Raw genomic sequence first — 19,789 nt, 5'->3', positions numbered from 1 at the left:
AGGAGCAATAATTTTGACCATGTGTCTTTCTACTTGAGATTTAAATTCTAGGAAGATGGTTTGATTAGCAAAACTAGGATTTCTGGACTCCTGCTTGAAGGGGAAAATATCATGAATGCTCAGACAGTCCCACTATGCGACTGGGGAGGGGAAGTTACCCAAAGAACATACAGTTGTTTTTAACAGAAAGAAAAGGAAAATGGATGTGAAGAGGTCAAATCAGCAGATGTATACCATACTACCAAAATATGGTGATTTGTTATGGAAAGACAGAGACCAACAGAAACAGGTGAATATCCAAATCTATGCAGACAGCCCAGAGATGAGATCAATAAAAATGTCATAAAAATCCGGTCGTATTAAATCAAACTACTTAGTAGCATTTTTTCTTTGAAATGACTCCAGCACTGCCCAACATTGAATGGTATGTGAATAACTAGTCTATGAAGCATCTCTTTCCAGTCAGCATAGTTTAATCTGCCTTCCCATTCTCCTTGTGGCCACTCCCACTCTCTTCTTTTTACCAACTCTGAACTCCAGGGTTGTTTCTTTCACAAACCATTTGTTTGGGTTGGAAAATAAATCAAACACCATGGTATACGTTATTGACCTTCAATATTTAACAGTGGTGATTTAAATTTCTTAAATCAAAAGTCTAATTAGATGTAGGAAAGACAAAGAAAAAAGTCAGATAAAAATGTTTATTTGAGAATGCCTTCTGTGTTCTCTCTTAGGCAGACTTGCTCTAGTTCCCTGGTCTGTGGTGGAAATGAAGGATGATTTTTCATTTCACTCAAGTACCAGGCCGGCATTTTCAAAAAGAGGTTTATTCAGCGGTTCAGCATTAGCAAGCTTTGTTCTCTGTAAAATTTGACTTTTTGTTATTAAAATATTCACTGTAGGAAACAGATTTGTAACCCATTTCTCATATTACCTACCCTCAGAAAAACAAAATTTGATATCCTGGGGTTTATTTGCTGAGGGCTCTGCCCATAAATCGAGTTGAGTGTACATTGGGAAATTTGTCTGGTTAACTCCTTTATGGATGTGCATTAGTCACAACCGCCCCCCCTCCCCAACACACACTTTCGCCCCCAGCACCTCCCCACCTCCTGACTTCCCGCCTCTCCAGGGCTGGTGACCTAATAGCATTTTTCTCCATGCATATTTTGGCTTCGTCCCATGGCCTGGCTGCCTCCGTCTGTCTGAGTCTTTTGAAATTCCTGCATGTTCGCCCCAGATTAAGCCAAGCGTGTCTCAGGATGTGTGTTCCGTTTTGTTCTTTCCCCTTAACGCTCCCAGTGCAACGTGTCTGGGGGGAGGAGGACAGGACAGGGAGAAGAGGGAGGGGCAGAGACGAAGAGCTGTCCGCCTTGCACGTTTCCAATCGCATTACGCGAACAAATAGCGGAGGGGCAGCAGGGCCAGAACGGCTTGTGTAACTTTGCAAATGTGCCAGAAAGTTTAAAATCTCTCCTCCTTCCTTCAACTCCAGACACTGCCCGCTCGCCGGGACCGCCGCGCCGCTCCCCGTCGCTTTCCAGAAGGACTGGGAAAGGGGAAAGACGGGTGCCACGTCCGAGGAGCTGCCCTGCCTGTCTAAAGGGTCTGCAGCCCACCGTTGGCACTGCTTTGTGGGTACTGAGATAACGGCACTCTGCTCGCCTCCCTGTTTAAAGATTTCTGCCTCTTTCGCGTGATTTGAGTCCCGTTTTAACTTTTTCTGAGAGCCAAGACCTCCTGTAGAGGAGACAATCCGGTGAAGATGCGCTTCGCCTGGACCATGCTCCTCCTGGGGCCGCTGCAGCTCTGCCCCCTCCTGCGCTGCGCCCCGCAGGCCCCTGGTCAGCAGCAACCACCGCGCGAGCCACCGGCGGCTCCGGGAGCCTGGCGCCAGAGGATCCAATGGGAGAACAACGGGCAGGTGTTCAGCTTGCTGAGTCTGGGCTCACAGTACCAGCCGCAGCGCCGCCGGGGCCCCAGCGCCGCCGCCGCTGGAACAGACGGTGCCGCCGCACCGCAGCCGCGCACGCCGATCCTGCTGCTCCGGGACAATCGCACGGCCGCAGCACGGGCGCGAACCGCCAGCTCGTCAGGGGTCGCCACAGGTCGCCCCAGGCCCGACGCCCGCCACTGGTTTCAAGCCGGCTACTCATCTTCTGGGACCCGCGACGCTGGCGCCTCGCGCGCAGGTAACCGGACGGAGCCAGAACAGCTCCCGGAGCTCAGTAACCTGCGGCCGCCCAGCCACGTGGACCGCATGGTGGGCGACGACCCGTACAACCCCTACAAGTATTCTGACGACAACCCTTACTACAACTACTACGATACGTATGAGAGGCCCCGGCCTGGGAGCAGGTATCGACCAGGATACGGCACCGGCTATTTTCAGTACGGTAAGCACCCCCAATCCCCAGGGCAGCCAGAGTGCACCAGGTCCCCAACTATGTGGCTCCTCTACGTGGCTGTCTGGGCGCGGCGGGCCCCGGTCCCTGCTGATTCGACCCCTCCCCCCAAGCCTGCAGAGCCAGCTCTGGAATCTGGTGCAAACCGCACGCCTGGCTCCTTCAGCTTATTTTTCGCTTTGCTTCGCAACCAGGGGCGGGGGTTGGGGGGTGTAGCAAATTCTCTGGCTTCCCCCAGCCCTACTCTGCAGTTCTGGTGGGCTAAGGATGACAAATAAGGGATCTGAAGGGACCCAGACCCGAGGTAACGAGGCGCTCGTTTGTATCACTGCTGCGCTTGTTGCGTGCTGTCATTTAGGTCTCCCGGACCTGGTGCCCGACCCTTACTACATCCAAGCATCCACATACGTGCAGAAGATGGCTATGTACAACCTGAGATGCGCTGCGGAAGAAAACTGTCTGGCCAGGTACCAGCTGGGATCTCGGTGGCCCGGCTCTCATACCTTGGTGCCTGTTTCTCTATTACTTCTATTCAGACAGACCAGACCTAGGAAATGGGACAAGGGCTAGGAATAGATAAAGTGATACCTGACCTTCTGGGCATGTTGACCTGCATGAAGAATTAAAAGTTTTAAAGTTTCTATAGATTTGCCTCAAATTATGGTGGACCTAATCCTTATCCTGGCGACTGATAGTCTCATATTTTTTTTCTAAGACTCTTAAACTTTAGAACTAATAACTTTTTATAAACCAACTGTACAGAAATGTAGAAAAACATATTGTAACAAGAAGGGCTTGTTACTATTCCCTTAGAAGATTGGAGGTAAAATTGTCATTGAGGCACCCTCATTGGTAAACCCAAAGTTTTCCCTTTTTGTTTCAGGTCTAACTGAGTTGTTTTGATATTACTTCAGCCAGAATAAGACCATGAGCAGCTTTGTTTTGCCTTTAGTCCTAAAATAAAATAGCTATTAGGATATTGGTTCTCTGAGTTTGCACTTAGGAACCAGCAGAGGGAGCAAAAGATGTTTTGATGGGTCCCATAAATATGTTAACATGTAAAATAAGGTCAGGGATAGTATTAGAACATACACTCACATGAAATATGTTAGTCGGAGCACAGTGCTGATCACTTGTACATTTCTTCCACATTGTACCTTTGCAATTGTCAGGGTAGGGAATAGAAGAAATTCAACCTCATTTTCATTCCTAAGTCTTGTGTCACTCACACCATTGTCTTCCTCATGATATTACAGTAGTTTCCTTGTTTTGAAGATGTGAAGTTGCAAAATTATTTAACTAAGTTATGTGTGTTCTTTTAGAGTCACTTTCTCACTTTATTTCTTAGTTATCTGTTTAAAAGAAAATATTTTGTTAAATTCAAAGTTCCTAATAATTATAGATCATTTTTAATTTGGGATAATTTTCACCTCAGTTGTTCTTATGTTTAAACTTGAATTGATTTATGATACAAAGTTGGTTTCTCACACATAGATTTTTAGTGCAAGTTTTATTGTGTTGTCACTTTTAAATTCTGAATTTTCACTGTTGTCTTTCATTCACTCAGTCATGAAGTATTCATTGAGTTCTGAGTACCCCAGAACTGTTGGGAGCTTGGCATTCAGCAATAAACAAAATAAACTGAACACCCTAACCTCTTGGAACTGATGGTGAAAGGATATAATATATGATGGAGAAGTTTTGTCTTAAGTTAAAAGTCTGTGAATATAATAATGTTTCTTTTTTCAAAATCACAGTTCAGCCTACAGAGCAGATGTAAGAGATTATGATCACAGGGTGCTGCTAAGATTTCCCCAAAGAGTAAAAAACCAAGGAACATCTGATTTCTTACCAAGTCGTCCAAGATATTCCTGGGAATGGCACAGTTGTCACCAGTAAGTACATGGGCTTCCTGACTTCTAAGTTGCTCTTTCATTTTTCAGATGATTATTGATGTGACAAATACAAGTCTTAAGTCTTATCCAAAAAGAGAAATTTGTTAAGATTTGTATTTAGAATTGTTTCTAAAATTTGACACAATCAAATAAGTCTGTCTTTAAGATCCTTCAACCAGTGATACCATTATCTTTTGAACTAAAACTTCAAGCACAGCTTTATCAAGACTTGAGAAGGCATAGCAATTGACTTCAATAACATTTACTCCAATATAGTTAGGATTTCTAAAAATGTTGATTACAGCCCAGATCATCTACAGTTAGCATTAAATAACATTTATTAAAACCACACATAGTTATCAAAAGGATCAGAGACCATTCTCAAAGGAAGATGTAAATTACATACTCCATAAGCTGAAAGTGACTTTTTCCATCTTTCAAAAGAGCTATATCAATCCCAGAGTGAATACCCCTGATCCATACTAAATATAAGGATTTTCACATAAGGTAATGCCATCATCTGCCTTGGTGACTTACCCAGGTGTTCTTAACTGCCAGGAAATCCTGATGTTTGGCCTTAAACTTTCTGAAATTCGAGCCACTTCTTAGTGTCTTTTCCTTATGTGAAAATATGAATAGCTCAACATCTTCTAGCTAACAAAATGAGAAAAATAGATAGGAGCTTTCTAATTTTTCAGATAAAATAGAAATATTTCATTCCTAAGTAAAAGCTTATGCAGTTTAAATAATAGTGGTGGGTAAAACATGCCATTATTTCCCTATTGCATTTTAATAATGATTTTTAAATATGTGAGAATTCTATTTTTAAAAATCTCCAAAAACCTTCTAGAGTCATGTGCTGCTTCTTTTTTGGAATGAGGCATCGGCATTGACAGCCAACAGAAATATATCAGAGAAAAAAAATGGCAAAAAATGGCTATTTTTATTTAAGGACATATAATTGTCTCTTTATATTTAATATTCAAAGATAAAACAGGGTGTAAATAAAAAGCAAAAAATTACCCAAACTAAGTCTGTTATCCTAGTAGCAATGTTAAAAGCTAATAATTTTGATAGATGTCTGTCCGAGGAAAGTGGAGGAATCTAGCATGAATCTCTCTTAAAGAAGATAAACTTGACCCCATTTACGATGTGAATCCAAATTTGTGAGCCAACAAATTACTGTCCTCTTGGCTTTCTCCGTATGCAACTGACCACTGTCTCTTTGTTTTGTGGGACACTAGACATTACCACAGCATGGACGAATTCAGTCACTATGATCTGCTTGATGCCAACACTCAGAGGAGAGTGGCTGAAGGTCACAAAGCAAGTTTCTGTCTTGAGGACACATCCTGTGACTATGGCTACCACAGACGCTTTGCATGTACAGCACACACACAGGTAAGCTGGCACCCTGAAATCAGAACCCACAGGTTTTAGAGACAAAACAATTAGCATACTGTTTTCTTTCTTTCCACCTCCTTTTATAAATGACTTCATTCTGAGTTCATTTTGTCAAGATGAAAAATAATATGAGAAAAGGTAAGTGATGGCTTGATGCATGTTACTTTTAAAGTGTTTCCAACTTTGCACCTGACCCCTTCTCATTGTCACAGGAGGTCAATATGTATCCACGATAATATGTTCCACAATGAGAAGCCAAATTTTACTTTCTGCAAATGTCTGAATGGTTCATAGCATCTGCACCCATTCTGTTGTCTTTAATTGATTATAAACAACTTTAAAAAAATATACCTCTGCTCCCTGAAAAGCCATTCTTTTTTTTCCCCAACTTTTATGCTTAAAATAGAATAGTGATTGAGGCTAGCAAAAGGAGAGGAAATAAGTTTCTTAGAAAGCACTTTAAACACTCTTTCTTTTAATAATGCAAGTAAGAACAGAAGGACACGTTTTTTTCTCCACACACATATATTTAATCCTACAGTATAATTGATGTCAGATGTTCTTTGGATGAATTTTTAAAAATAGTGCTGAACTAAGCAGTTTGTATGTCTTATAATAGGAAAATGTGTGTCAGTTAAAAGCCATGCCAGTATTTCCATATGAAACCCTAATTTGTAAAAGGACATTATAATTTTACTCCAGCCCAAATCTTGGCAAGGAGCATTAAATGCATATAATCCAGGACACAAAAGGATCAGCAGCTGGCAACTTGGGAAGCAAATTTCAGGTCTGCGGCAGGAAGCTTTCTGGTGACCTAAATGTTACCATTACTTCTTTCTCTGAGTTTAGACCATCATAGCAATTGGAAGGGAAGAAGGTTAAATTAGACATATGTGTGTGGGTTGGGGGATAGTACTTATTCTTCAAGCAAAAGGAGATGTAACCTACCCACATACTCTACATGTGTTTATATAGATTTCATTTACATTCATTTATCAAGTCCCATAGCATCTGGTGTGCAGTGGACCTGGAGTTTATTCTCCCTTTTAGAAAAATAAACAGTTTGGACAGCTCACTCTGAGATGAAGTATTTGAATCTGGTATTGTAGGTATTTATAGCATTCCTAGTGCTTCCATTCCTTGGAGTGACCCACTTCATTTTATTTGGTAGCTTTCTTGTCAGTCATCCTCTGTATATGTATTATTCAACAATTGTGCACCAGCTCTGGCATTATGAATGATTTATGTATTTGTTTTTTTTCAGTAGATCAGTGTCTCTTGCCCTTGAACTTCATTTAAAGAAAAAAACATTCTCACAAACCTCAAATGTTGGCTTAGATTAGTTTTATTATAAACCTTCTGAAATGTATTCAAGTGTAAAACTATGTATAGCTTCTATATATTTACACTCTTACTAATTCCTGTTCTTAGACCACAATTTATATAGTAAATATATACAAAACTAAAAATAGTCACTTAATCTCTTTACCCTAATGTAGTAAAAAGTTGTGTTTTGCAAAAACCAAATATCTAATTTAGATATCCAGGGCTAGGATTCATATTTAATCTGTTTTAAAATTTTGACTTTGAATATATGAAATGCCTATATGCTTAATGGTCTCATTTCCAGTTTTATGTTTGCCAATTCAAAAAACCAGAGCTCATGCTTAAATTCTGCTAGCTAATCCTAGAGTGCCAATTCCAGCATTTATATTTGTTTATTCATTTATTATTTTTTATTGATTTTTTAAAAAAATAAATGACAGCAGAATGCATTACAAATTTTGTTACATGTATACAGCACAATTTTTCATATCTCTGGTTGTATTATTTTTGAGATGTGATCTCACTATGTTGCTCAGGCTAGTCTGGAACTCCTGAGCTCAAGAGATCCTCCCACCTCAGCTTCCTAAGTAGCAGAGATTACAGGTCTACAGAGATTCCATGTCTACCACACACCTGGCTAATTCCATTGTTTTCAAAGCAGTTTTGTTCATTTAAATGACTAATATTAAGGGCTGGGGTTGTAGCTCAGTGGTAGAGCACTTGCTTCACATGTGTGAGGAATTGGGTTCAATTCTCATAGAAAAAAATTTAAATAATAAAGATATTGGGCCCATCTAAAACTAAAAAATAAATAAATAAAAATAAATAAAAGAGTATTATTAAAATTTGTCTTCAATAGCTATCTAATCCAATGAATCCTTTATAATGTCATGAATGTAGTAGTGTAGTAATAGCAACAATAGCAGCAGCTAACACACGTATGATGTACCAGAATCAGAACTATGTGCAGTATCACACCAAAAAAAATAATTCTTCATTATATATTTACTACTCCACATAGATGACATTTACTACTCAACATAGATGAAATATGGACCAAGGTAGGATTCCGGACAATAACTGTGGAATGTGGTTTTCCCTGCTGCAGTTCAGATACTTTTGAGTTTGACTTGTCTGTGCTATCACGTGCTATATGACAGCACAGTTCTCACCACACTCTTCCCAAATCTAGCTACAGCCAAACCAGTCAGTGAAGCACACTAAGGTGATTTTGCTATCTGTTTGATTGCCAAAGTTATTTTAAGCATCAAAGCAATTTTGCGTGCTGAAATCAAATGGCAGCATTGAGTTAATATGATTGTAGCATCTTAAAATAAAAATACAAGAATTAAAATTTCTTGTGAAGAGCTAATAGAAATAATATATTCCCCAGATTCCAATTTTTGTTTCTTTTTATCCTGGGCCATCCAAGACACTTATTTATTTTTAACCTGAATATCTCAGCAAGTGGAATGTGTGGCATTTGCTAGTTTAGGTGTATGTCCATTCATTCAACAAAATATTTTAGTGATTATGTGAAATAGGGTATAGTATGGTAGTTAATGACAGGCACTCTGGATCCTGTTTACTTAAACAAGCTCAATCATTTACGAGTTATAATTTAGAGAAAATACTAGCACCTTCTTCATATAGTTATGAGAATTTAATTTACATATGCAGCATGTTTAAAATAGTTTCTGGCACATAATAATAATAAATGTTAGCTAATCAAAGATGCAACATAGATTCTACACTTAGGGAACTTACAACCTCTAAATTAGATATATTCTTACATAGTATGATCGTAACCCAGAGAAGAAATGGATAACATTGCAAAAACTATCCATGACAAAAATATCAAGGGTACTCTGAATATAAGAAGGTCATTTCTAAGAGGGGAAAATGGGAGAGGGTTTCACTAATAAGACATTTGAGTTAATTGCCAAGTGACCTTTATTCCTGCTCTGGTAATATTCCAGAATTTTGGTGGAGGACTATTTTGTCACTTAAGATTGTATTTATCACTGGTAAGTTGTGACACTTTTAAGAAGGCAGGTATATTTCTATTTATTTTAGTACTGTGTCTTTTTTAACCAGAGGTGCTATGAAGCCGGGTAATATATACTATAGTTTTATATCAAACACTTTATAAATACTAACTGAAAATTTAATTTACAAATAACAGCGTATACTTTAGCACAATCTGACCATTCACCATCATTTTAGGTGTTCTGTTTTGTTTGTTTTAGGGGTTGAGTCCTGGCTGCTATGATACCTATGCTGCAGACATTGACTGCCAGTGGATTGACATTACAGATGTACAACCTGGAAACTACATTCTAAAGGTAGAGGCCTTGGCAAATATGTAATTTTTAAATGAAATTAATAGGCACCATTCTGTAGACTCAGATGATGATAAATCATGATTTTGGAGATAGTTAGACAATTTCTAAGCAACGTAGACATATGAAAATATTCTTATTTTAAAGAACATCATGGGAAGTTATACTGTTTTCTTCTATAATGTCTGCAGAGTTTAACCACTTGCTTATCTTAAACTCCCTTTCCAGCTTGTGTTAGCTAAATCACTTGCTAATGATTCCCACATAGTAGCTCTACAGAAATAGAAGGGAAAATGAGTACATAATGATCATGAAATCTTTAGCACAGATGCTGTTTGTGTTGCCTAGGTCAGTGTCAACCCCAGCTACCTGGTGCCTGAATCAGACTATACCAACAATGTTGTGCGCTGTGACATTCGCTACACAGGACATCATGCTTATGCCTCAGGCTGTACGATTTCACCGTAAGTCCTGTTTGCCTAATTAAGTAATTTTCTTTACAAAAAAGTTTTATTTATTTATTTGTGTTTTTTTTGGCCAGGTATTATACAACAACATGTGTTTCAACTACTATAGCTTTCACTGTAAAGAAACCAAAGATCAAAATTGTTACATAGAATCAATGCTATCACATAATTAGAACTGATTTTTTTTTTTTTGTGTGTGTGTGTGTGTGTACAGAAAAGTGAGGACATACTATGGTTTTAGTCATCCTAAAGCTCAGTTTTCAAAATAAGACATACACATAGAACAAAGTGTTTACCCAGAAAGCTTGTGTGGTTCAGTATGTTAAAGTATTCAAAATGCAGTGCAGGTGAGATCATAGGAGCTCAATTGAGTTTCCTGCCCCTTCATACTCGGTGAAGGAGCTTTGAAGAAAGTCCTAGAGTTCTTCAAAGTACATTTTGAAAATCACTGTCTTTGGGTACAAGACAGTGATGAAGAGACCAGATGAACAGATGAAGAGACCAGATCCCTGGTCTGTGGAAACCCAGATTTCATAGGTTTATTTTTAGAACCACAGGTATTAAAGGGATATTCACAAAAGGAGAGGAAACCCTTGGTCCTGAAACCCTTTTTTGAATGAAGGCATAGAAGGAATCCTATCTACAAATGTGAACTAGGAGGTATTTTGATGCCTGCTTGCCAGTCTGTCCTGTCCCAAGCTATTATACTGCCTGTTCCACTGTTGCTGGGTAATAGATCATAACTGTATATGCACCCTTACCTTATACTTCAAATAATTGGAAGACCCATAGGGTGGTACTGAACATGCATCTGCTTTGCTTTGATGGAGTGGTACTGGTATCTTTGAGTCATGCAGAAATGTATAGCATGATTTCATATGGAAGTTGGGACAGGGGTTTGCTGCACGTGAACCTGTAATTTGGTGGCTTTTCCAGGCCCATGGAAGTCTGGTTGTGCCAATTTTGCCCTACACCTGGGCTCCTGGCCAGGAGGAAAGTGGAGCCTAAACTAGCCCTTGGTCTGTCCACAGAGCAATGCAATATTATTTGGGGTTGCATACACCCTGGAGGAGCCACTTTATTCACATAAAGGAGTAAGCATGAGCTTTACAAGTATCACCACATCATTAGAGATAGATGAGGCCCATGACAGCAAAGGAGTGGTACTGAAAAAAAATCAAATATATTCTTCTGAACATGCTGGTTCTATGGCCTATTGTGTGTGCAGTTTGTTATAGAATAACCAAAATTCCCATAGTATCAGTGTAATTTAACCCCAAATGATTTAAGGTGAAATTGGTGGATTAGTTAATTCCTTTTAATTTTTATCATTCCTTAAGTTATTTACTCATTCTCCATTTACTTATTTACTTGTTCTTTCACTATTGTACTGTGTGTGTTTGTTAAGGTCCCAAAGTAGATATTAGAGAGTAATGCAGAGATAAATAAATATAACTCCAAGCCCCTATACTGTTTCCCTGTAGACATATTACAGAGATTCCAGTATATTACTTATGAATCTCTTTGTTAATGTTTGTCTCCTGCCCCAGTCCATGAAGACCAGGTTCTAACTGCCTGTCTTGCACTGTATACCTACCTGTTGCCTGGGACAGGCCTGTCACCTTGCAGCCTCCCACTCAATACGTAATTAACAAACAAATCAAACAAATAACCCTATCTCTCAAGGACTTTAGAATTAAATAGAGTGAGTGAGAGAAATACACACAAAAATGTAATAGAGCCAGGTATTTTTCTTGTAATCCCAGCAGCTTGGAAGGCTGAGGCAGGAGGATCAGGAGTTCAAAGCCAGCCTCAGCAATAGCAAGGCACTAAGCAACTCAATGAGACCCTGTCTCTAAATACAAAAAAAAAAGGAATGGGGATGTGGCTTAGTGGTTGAGTGCCTCCCTGTGCTTTCAATCCCCAGTACACACACACCTCCACCCCCCGCCAAAAATGTAATAGACAATACAAAAAGTCCCATGAAGGTAAATTAATATGCACTGAGACTGGAAGGACTTCTGCTACAAGAAGTTTGGTGACTCGTTATGATTATGGGCCTTCCAGTAAGTGCAGGTCCCAAGAGGAGACTCTTACTGCATAGGATGTGTCTTTGCTTTAAGTCAGTAGAATCCATTTAGTATTTTCAAATATCTGAAACAAATGGAAACTGTTATATTGCTCCAGCAATATTGTGACTCTATAAGAGGTATTCCTCCTGTGGCCACCTGCTTAGTTATTTTTAATTCACCAATGATCTCTGACTACAACTAAAATGCAAGAGGAGGTAGTTGAGGTAGAATTTTAATAAGTAATATTGATCAGAGGAAAATATGAAGAATTGAAATAACCCATGGTTAGTGACTCATAGTAAAATATAAGCTCATACTTCCTGTATGAGTGGGAAATCAGGAAAATGTAGCCTTTTTGAGTTGAGAAAAATCTGTCCCCTTCAGGAGAATGATGTTGCCTCTTCTATATTTTTACTTTCATCTCAGGCCTCCTTTGCTAGAGATCAGAGTTCAGAGGAAGGGGAGATTTCTTTGGGCTGAGATTCAGTAGTGGCTTTAGGTCTGTATTCTAATTGGGCCTTGAAGCCTGAAGACCACACTCAGGGGAGATAAGGAAGAGCATTTGGGAGGAGGCCCAGTTACGGGCAGCTACATGGCGGGAGGACGATGAAGGGCATATTTACAAAAAGCAAGTCTTCTAGTTTGGCTGAGCATAAGTGTCATGGAGTTAAGAGTTGGGTAAAAAGGATAAAAACATCACTTGGGACGAGATCAAAGGGAACACTGAGAGCAAGAAGTTTGAACTTTATTTTCTGGAGGCCATGGGGGAATTTTTGAACTTTTTGAGCAAAAGGTAGAATTTGCCTAAAGCCATGTGGTCAGCCTGGTGGCTTTGTGTGTGTCATTCCCATGCTGGCATTATTGTACTATTTTTTAAAATTTAATTACATATCACTGTCAGTTCACTGGTTGTTATTTATGCCAAGCACATACTTGAGGGCATTCTGTTTGATGTAAAAAGCAGCCAGTAAGTGAGTATGTGCCACGAAGGTGCCACCCCCCACCTCATTTTCTCATTAAAAACAAAATGTAAGGACCTGGTGACTCCAGACAACTTTTGGTTCTAATATACTAATGATTAAGTTCTCTTCTTACAAGACTTACTGTTTGGAAATTGATAGTTTATGGTTTGGATTTAAGTGCATTTTTACCTCTTTAAATGATGATGTATGATAACCATTTGAATAAAAGAATAGGATAGACTGTACTTAGCCAGTCTCTGCCTGTTAATGCATCATTCAACATTCAAAGCCATGTGGATAAGGATGAATGCAAGATGGTGAGAGGCCATGACTGCTTCTTGGTGGAGTGCCACTCTCGTTCCATGGAACAAACTTGCCTGGTTAGGGTGTGGGTCTCATGAGTTCTGCTTCACTTTTGATTGTTTCAGGGGTTATATCTTTTATGTTAGATGTCCAGACTGTAGGCATCAGCATACATTCTCTGCTCTTGATATAAATGCTTTCATCAAATAATTGTTAAAATAATGTATTAATGGTAATTTCACAAAATAATTATTGCTCAGGTGGAGGGAAATGGCTACATAGATATTTTTAAAGTTGACTTTAAATGTATCTATTGTATTCATTCATGATATTGTAACCAGTTCATAACTTCTCCTATTTTGTTTTCTTAATCTAGGTATTAGAAAGCAAGCTCAACTCCCAATGGATAAATCAGTGCCTGGTGTTCTGAAGTGGGAAAAAATAGATTAGCTTCAGTAGGGTCTACATATTTTGAAAAAAAAGAGAACAGAAAACAAAAAAAGGAATTTTTGTTTGGACTGTTTTACAACAAAACAAATAACTGGATTTGAACATTTAAGTTGGAATTATTTAGAAAGATTTAAAATACTTCTTCACAGTACTTGTGAGTTAACACAATGTTTCAATTCCATAGTTGCACAATTGGCTCTTTCAAAGAAATACAAATGTCTTATGTTCCTTTTGAAATTCTGATACAAAAGGGAAAATAATATTTTGAAGAATGAGCCAAAATTGCTTTGAACTGATTATCCTCTAAAGTGCTGGAACTTGAGTGAAACATAATGGTAATACGCTTGTAGGTGTTTTAGTGTAGATTAATTTAGAAATGATGATCCTACTATTTAAACAGATATGGACACATTTGGTGCTGTGGAAGGAACAAACACATTACTATTGGTGTCAAGAAATATTATATAGCAGAGGAATGGCAATATATGTATCCAGATAGTTACATCCCTATATAAAAATTATGTTTACAGTTTTTAAATTAGTAGGTAACTTTCTTTCTGTCAAGGGCACAATTTCATTCTGATTTGAGTCAACTTTTGTTTTGGAATGAATTAGGTAATTGAGCTGCCCGATTCCTGTCTGTTATTTGTTGATGCTCCTCTCCACTCTTAGTTTTTCTATAGGCAGAGACATTTTAAGTGGCATTCTTAAAATTACCATTCTGAGGACTGATCTACATAGGACATCTGTGTAACTCGGAAGTCATTCTGATGATAGCTAGGATACATCCAGACATGATATACATTTAAGCATATTGAAGTGTAAGCCAAATTAAAATTTCCTTGCTGATATAAAAATCATACAAAAAGTCTCAAAAACCACACTGTCTCTCAAATATAAAAAAAAAAAAAAGAATGATGAAAAACATGTTAGGATTTTCAACTTTTCTGCATGTCTTAAATTTTCAGCTATTAAAAAGAGTAATGCTAAATATCTTTAAATTATCCAGAACAGACGATATAGTATGTGTGCACTATGGGAAAATCATGCTAGGTTATTCAGAATTGGTCATACATGTTTTTGTGTGTCTTAAATATAGTCCAGATTAACAAGGCACATAGCACTATATATTTGAGGTGTGGATAAGGGAAAAGAAAGTACTTTCTGCAAAACCAAGGAATACTCCATAATGAGACAGCTGTGATTTTTATTTTAAACTGTGAAACTGTGTGCAACAACAGAATTTGGAAAATCTGTCTTTTTCTTAAATTCAAAAAGTGCAGGAAGAAATCAAGTTAGACTTTTAAGTTAATGGTGCTTTAGGAGAAGTTTTTCCTATATTAAGCAGTGTTAAAATCTCAAGTAAGATGTTTCCAGTACTAGACTATGTTAGGTAGAGTTTTAAAAGTGAGTTGGCATCCTGTCATATATGTCATAGAGTTGTAAAGTCAACACCAATTACGAATAATCATTCTGCGCTCACTGGGTACACAGCATGGTAAAAGGGATGAGAGGTGGACAGTCATCAAGGGACAGATACAGTGGTATGCATTGTCCTTGTTTGTCAGAGCACACAAAGCAAATACAGACAGAATTTTCATTGAGGTAGTATTTGAGCTATGAGATAGGTTCTGTGATGTACCTCTTTTTTCCTTAAATTGCTTTTTAGTCTTAAGATGGTAGAATGATCCTTTCCAATTGTAATCTTTTCTAATAGAGATATTTTAATATACTTGCTTTATTAAATAACAAAAACTACTGTCAGTATTAATACTGAGCCAGACTGGCATCTATAGATTTAACATCTATTGTTTCATTAAGATTATTACCCCTGTATTATAAATTATCCAATATCATGACCTTTGGATGTATAAGAGAAATCACATTTACAATTATTTCAGTGAGACCCTTTATCTGTCTCTCCATCCATTGCCCTTTGAGGACCTAATAAGCTAGATACTCACATGTAAGACATTGATACATAAAATAATACTGTCCCTAACCTCAATAAATATGAAAAATGTCATTATCCATTAGGTTCGCTTTATTTCATTTTTTAACAACCTACAGTACATGTTTATAACATTTCAATTTTAGGCACTATTATTTTTCATGACCATGTTTTAAAAAATAAGTTAACAGTTAATGAGTACATGAATGTATATATTTCTAATAATTAAAATATGTTTTGAATTCCTGAAATGTCCACCTTTTAAATATAGCATGTACTCTTTGGTTGATTCTGCAAAAAAAAAAATGTATTTCAATTAAGAAGCTAAAGATTCTTGCTTATTCCTTATGTGAACATTTCTCCCCTTTCCATCATCCCTCAACATTTACATATAAATGATAAGTTTTAATTTAACACACAATATTTTTTAACCTCACAGGGTCTTGTCTCTGAATAACCATCAATACTCACAGATAATGACTAGCTGGTAACAATTATCAATCTATTATTAAACTCTAAATTTTTTACAAAAAGGAAGTAGAAATGATATAAAGAATGTTGAGTACTGAGAAGAGACTAGATTTTACAGAAATAAAGCCTGTGAAAATGGAAAATAATTTAGTGAGTCTACTATCTGACGTATATTATTAAGTGCTCTCATAATTATTCAGACCACATCTGTCTTAAAGATGTCTTGGCCTTTGAGGTGAAGAGTCAGTCTCCCAACAGTGCCATAACATATATGAATATTCAACTTGCCTATTTCCAGAAAATCTTTATATTTTTATACTATAATTTTATTTACAATTTCTATCTAATTATTCACTAGGCATTATTTGTAATAACATTTATTTTGCTCTTTGGAATCTCATAGGACAATCACATTTATAAACATTCCCAATATTTGATATTAGCAGTTCACTAAAATTTTCCTGGAACTTGAGAATTAATGTTTAAGAGACAACATGAAAATGTTTATTTCCTGGTCAGGATATGTTTCCTTTTAAAAATAACTTTTTTTGATACTAACAAGAATATTGATAAAAGTACCCTTTTCTATATCTTTTATTTTTAAAATTCATATTCACAATCAAATACATGCAACCCGCAACTTAGATTTCATTCCCAGCCACCCAAAGTACTGGGTCATTTTTGAAAACAACATTTCATTTATCCTTCAAGCTAAAATGGTGCTGACTTATTTCAACTTGAATGTAAAATGCTTTAAGTCTTAGTTCACGGGTTATAAACAATTAATATAAAACTGTTTGCTGGGAACTAAGTGAGTGTCATTTGGTATTATAATATTGTTAATAAAATTTTAATTTCTCCCAAATTTTTCAGGAATTCTATCTGTAAAACTTTTGTACCTTTTTGAAGAGCTTTTATTTTAAATGCCCAGACACTGGCTTTATATTCTTCTTTGCATTCTCATATTCTTTTATTATATGCCTATACTATGATTGCAATATTATATAAAATGCCTTGAATAAATGATTTCAAGTGTCAATAGTGATCATTTGTTATTATTTTTTAAACAAACAAACCTTGATTTGGGGTGGAGATTTGTTGTTACATATAAATTTAAAATCTGAATTTCATTTTTAGTTAGAATATTAAAAGCTATATATGCGGTTGGTGGTCTTGCTTAGCTGCTTTTTGAATTAATAATTTATTTAGTAAGATTGTTTGCCTTGAAGCTAATCTAGGATGAACAAAAATCTAGCTGATGTCTTAAAATAGATTCTATCATACATGAATCATATATACTATGCATGAATGTGTCCTAACTTTTGTCACAATTACCAGCTACTTTTAAGGACACAGAGTGGGGATTGCAAAAACAATCATACTCTTCTTTTATGATTTACAAGGAATGCCTATGGACATACAAATATTTACCTAAGGGACACACAATTCTAGTTAAAAATTATTTATGTAAAGAGAAACATTGCTATCATAGTAATCTTCAAATTTGTACCAGATTAGCCAGGGAGCTGGCAACCTGAGAGGGCAAACATGTCCCAAACTGTGAGAAGAGTCTGTAAAAGGAATCCACAAAAACAATTCACCCTTAAGTAGCTCTTGCAAGTAAAACAGATGTAAACTTGTGGCTGGAAATTTGCAGATCTCAAATATCACATAAGTGATATTTGAAACTAATAAGTTCTTGTGTCCCTCTCCCGCTGAAGGTAGAGCATCTCAATATAGTTTAGTTACTAATTCCAAAGATGGTTTCCTGGGTTTCATCAGTATTCAGTATCATTATTAGCTTATGAATCAAAGATAGAGATGGCAGATCTTTCCTTTTTGCCAGAAAAACTTTGCTGCCTTTATGTTACTTATTTATCTAAATTTCCAATCCCTGCTACATATATTAGTAGAGAGCTAACATACTTTAAATAAATTACTTTCATTTAAACAACACCCTTGTACTATACTTTTTTTAAATTTGCATAAGTAAAATAGTACTTGCATAGGACTTGGAAAATATTGATTTCCTAAAGCATATACAGTTGTCTCTCAGTCACTCTGGGGGATTGGTTTCAGGAACTCCAATGGATACCAAGATCCAAGGATGCCTGAATCCCTTATATTAAATGGCATGGTATTTGCTTACAATATATTCCCTTTATCTCATATACTTTAAATCATCTCTAAGTAACTTATACAGACATACCTTGTTTGTGCCTCACTTTATTGTGCTTTATAGAAATTTCATATTTTTTTTTACAAATTGAAAGTTTATGACAGCCCTGCATCAAGCAAATCTGTCATTGCTATATTTTCCAATGGCATGTGTTAATTTCATGTCTCTGAGCCACACTCTGGTAAATTTCATAACATTTCAAACTTTTTATTTATTATTATATCTGTTATTAGTGGTCTTTGATGCCATGAACCACACCCATAACAAAGTAAGTATGGGAAATATTATCTCTATAGTGGGGATTTCCAATACATATTGCCATATTAAACATTCTGCAAAGTCCTACTGTAAAGAAACCACTTCATCTTTGTTACTCAGTGTTATGCAAACTTTTTTTTGTTGTTGTTGTAAGTCCTTTTGTTTTGGTTTGGTTTTAATAGCATTTATCCAATCAAACTTTTTGGGGGAGTTTGGAAAACTCTGGTGTTTGTCATATGGAATAATTTCCAATTCATAGAAATGAGATAATTTGCAAATTACTTAAAACAAATAAATGATAGTGGCAGCATTTGAGCTGTAGGACACAAAGTTACCTAAAACCTGCCAATTTGTTACCTGACTTGCTTCCTAAAAACTAGTTGAATGGGACCCTTTTAGTAGAAAGCCTTCCAACCTTTAAGGCATTTTCTATCTTAGGAGAGAGATCTTTCCTATTGCTCAAATGACTTGAATGCTTTTATTAAAATCTTATTAAAAATCTTTTTTCTTTCAAATCTTACTTGATTTTAACTCTCAGATTGAACCCATCATGTTCTTTGTAGACCATTTATTTTGTACATTCAAAATTATTTACATCATACATAATTCTATAATTTAAGTTTCAATAAAGTTTGATGCTATACACAGGAAGCAGGGAGAAATAGGATCAGAATGAGTAATTTAGAAGGGTGTATGCATGTATATACACAGTTTTACTTTCTGTGGTTTTAGTTCCCATGGGTCAGCCATGATTGCAAAATATTACATGGAAAATTCCAGAGAAAAACAGTTCATATGTTTTAAATTGTGTACCATTCAAAGTAGTAGAATAAAATCTCATGTATTTCTATTCCTTCCTGTGAGGACATGCATCATTCATCTGTCCTGCATATCCACACTGTATATGCTACCTGCTCATTGGTCACTGAGAACCATCACAATTGTCATATCACCACAGAATTTTTGTTCAGGTAATCCTTATTTTATTTGAAAAATGACCTTGAAGTACAAGAATAGTGATGTTGGTAATTTGGATATGCCAAAGAGAAGCCATAAAATGCCTCCTTTAAAGAAAAGGTGTAAGTAACACTTCTATTACAACATATTGCTATAATTGTCCCATTTTATTATTAGTAGTTGTGGCTAAATATCTTACTGTGCCTTACTTATAAATTAAACCTTATGATAGGTATGCATGTACAGGAAAAACACAACATACTATAGCATGTTATCCAAGATTTTAGGCATCCACTGGGTATCTTGGAATATATCCTCAGCAGATAAGGAGGACTAATGTATTTATA

At 36.7% G+C, this 19,789-nt stretch overlaps 1 protein-coding gene across 2 annotated transcripts; it reads left to right on the top strand.

The window, feature by feature from the left end:
- Positions 1 to 1,379: 1,379 nt before the first annotated feature.
- On the top strand, positions 1,380 to 17,038 carry Lox (lysyl oxidase). 2 transcript variants are annotated; one of them, XM_071612209.1, is made up of 7 exons: positions 1,380 to 2,396; positions 2,764 to 2,872; positions 4,163 to 4,300; positions 5,545 to 5,701; positions 9,280 to 9,375; positions 9,721 to 9,836; positions 13,553 to 17,038. In XM_071612209.1, the coding sequence occupies exons 1-7, from the start codon at positions 1,766 to 1,768 to the stop codon at positions 13,557 to 13,559; spliced, it is 1,254 nt and encodes a 417-aa protein (XP_071468310.1). In that variant the 5' UTR covers positions 1,380 to 1,765; the 3' UTR covers positions 13,560 to 17,038. The 2 variants fall into 2 exon arrangements, with proteins under 2 accessions (XP_071468310.1, XP_071468311.1); XM_071612210.1 differs by lacking the exon at positions 13,553 to 17,038 and having other exon boundaries at positions 9,721 to 9,840.
- Positions 17,039 to 19,789: the final 2,751 nt, after the last annotated feature.

The sequence above is a fragment of the Marmota flaviventris genome, chromosome 5 (genome assembly GCF_047511675.1).
Source record: "Marmota flaviventris isolate mMarFla1 chromosome 5, mMarFla1.hap1, whole genome shotgun sequence".
Taxonomy (NCBI): domain Eukaryota; kingdom Metazoa; phylum Chordata; class Mammalia; order Rodentia; family Sciuridae; genus Marmota; species Marmota flaviventris.
Note: the sequence above shows the minus strand (reverse complement) of the source record. Positions and strands in the feature narration are given on the sequence as shown.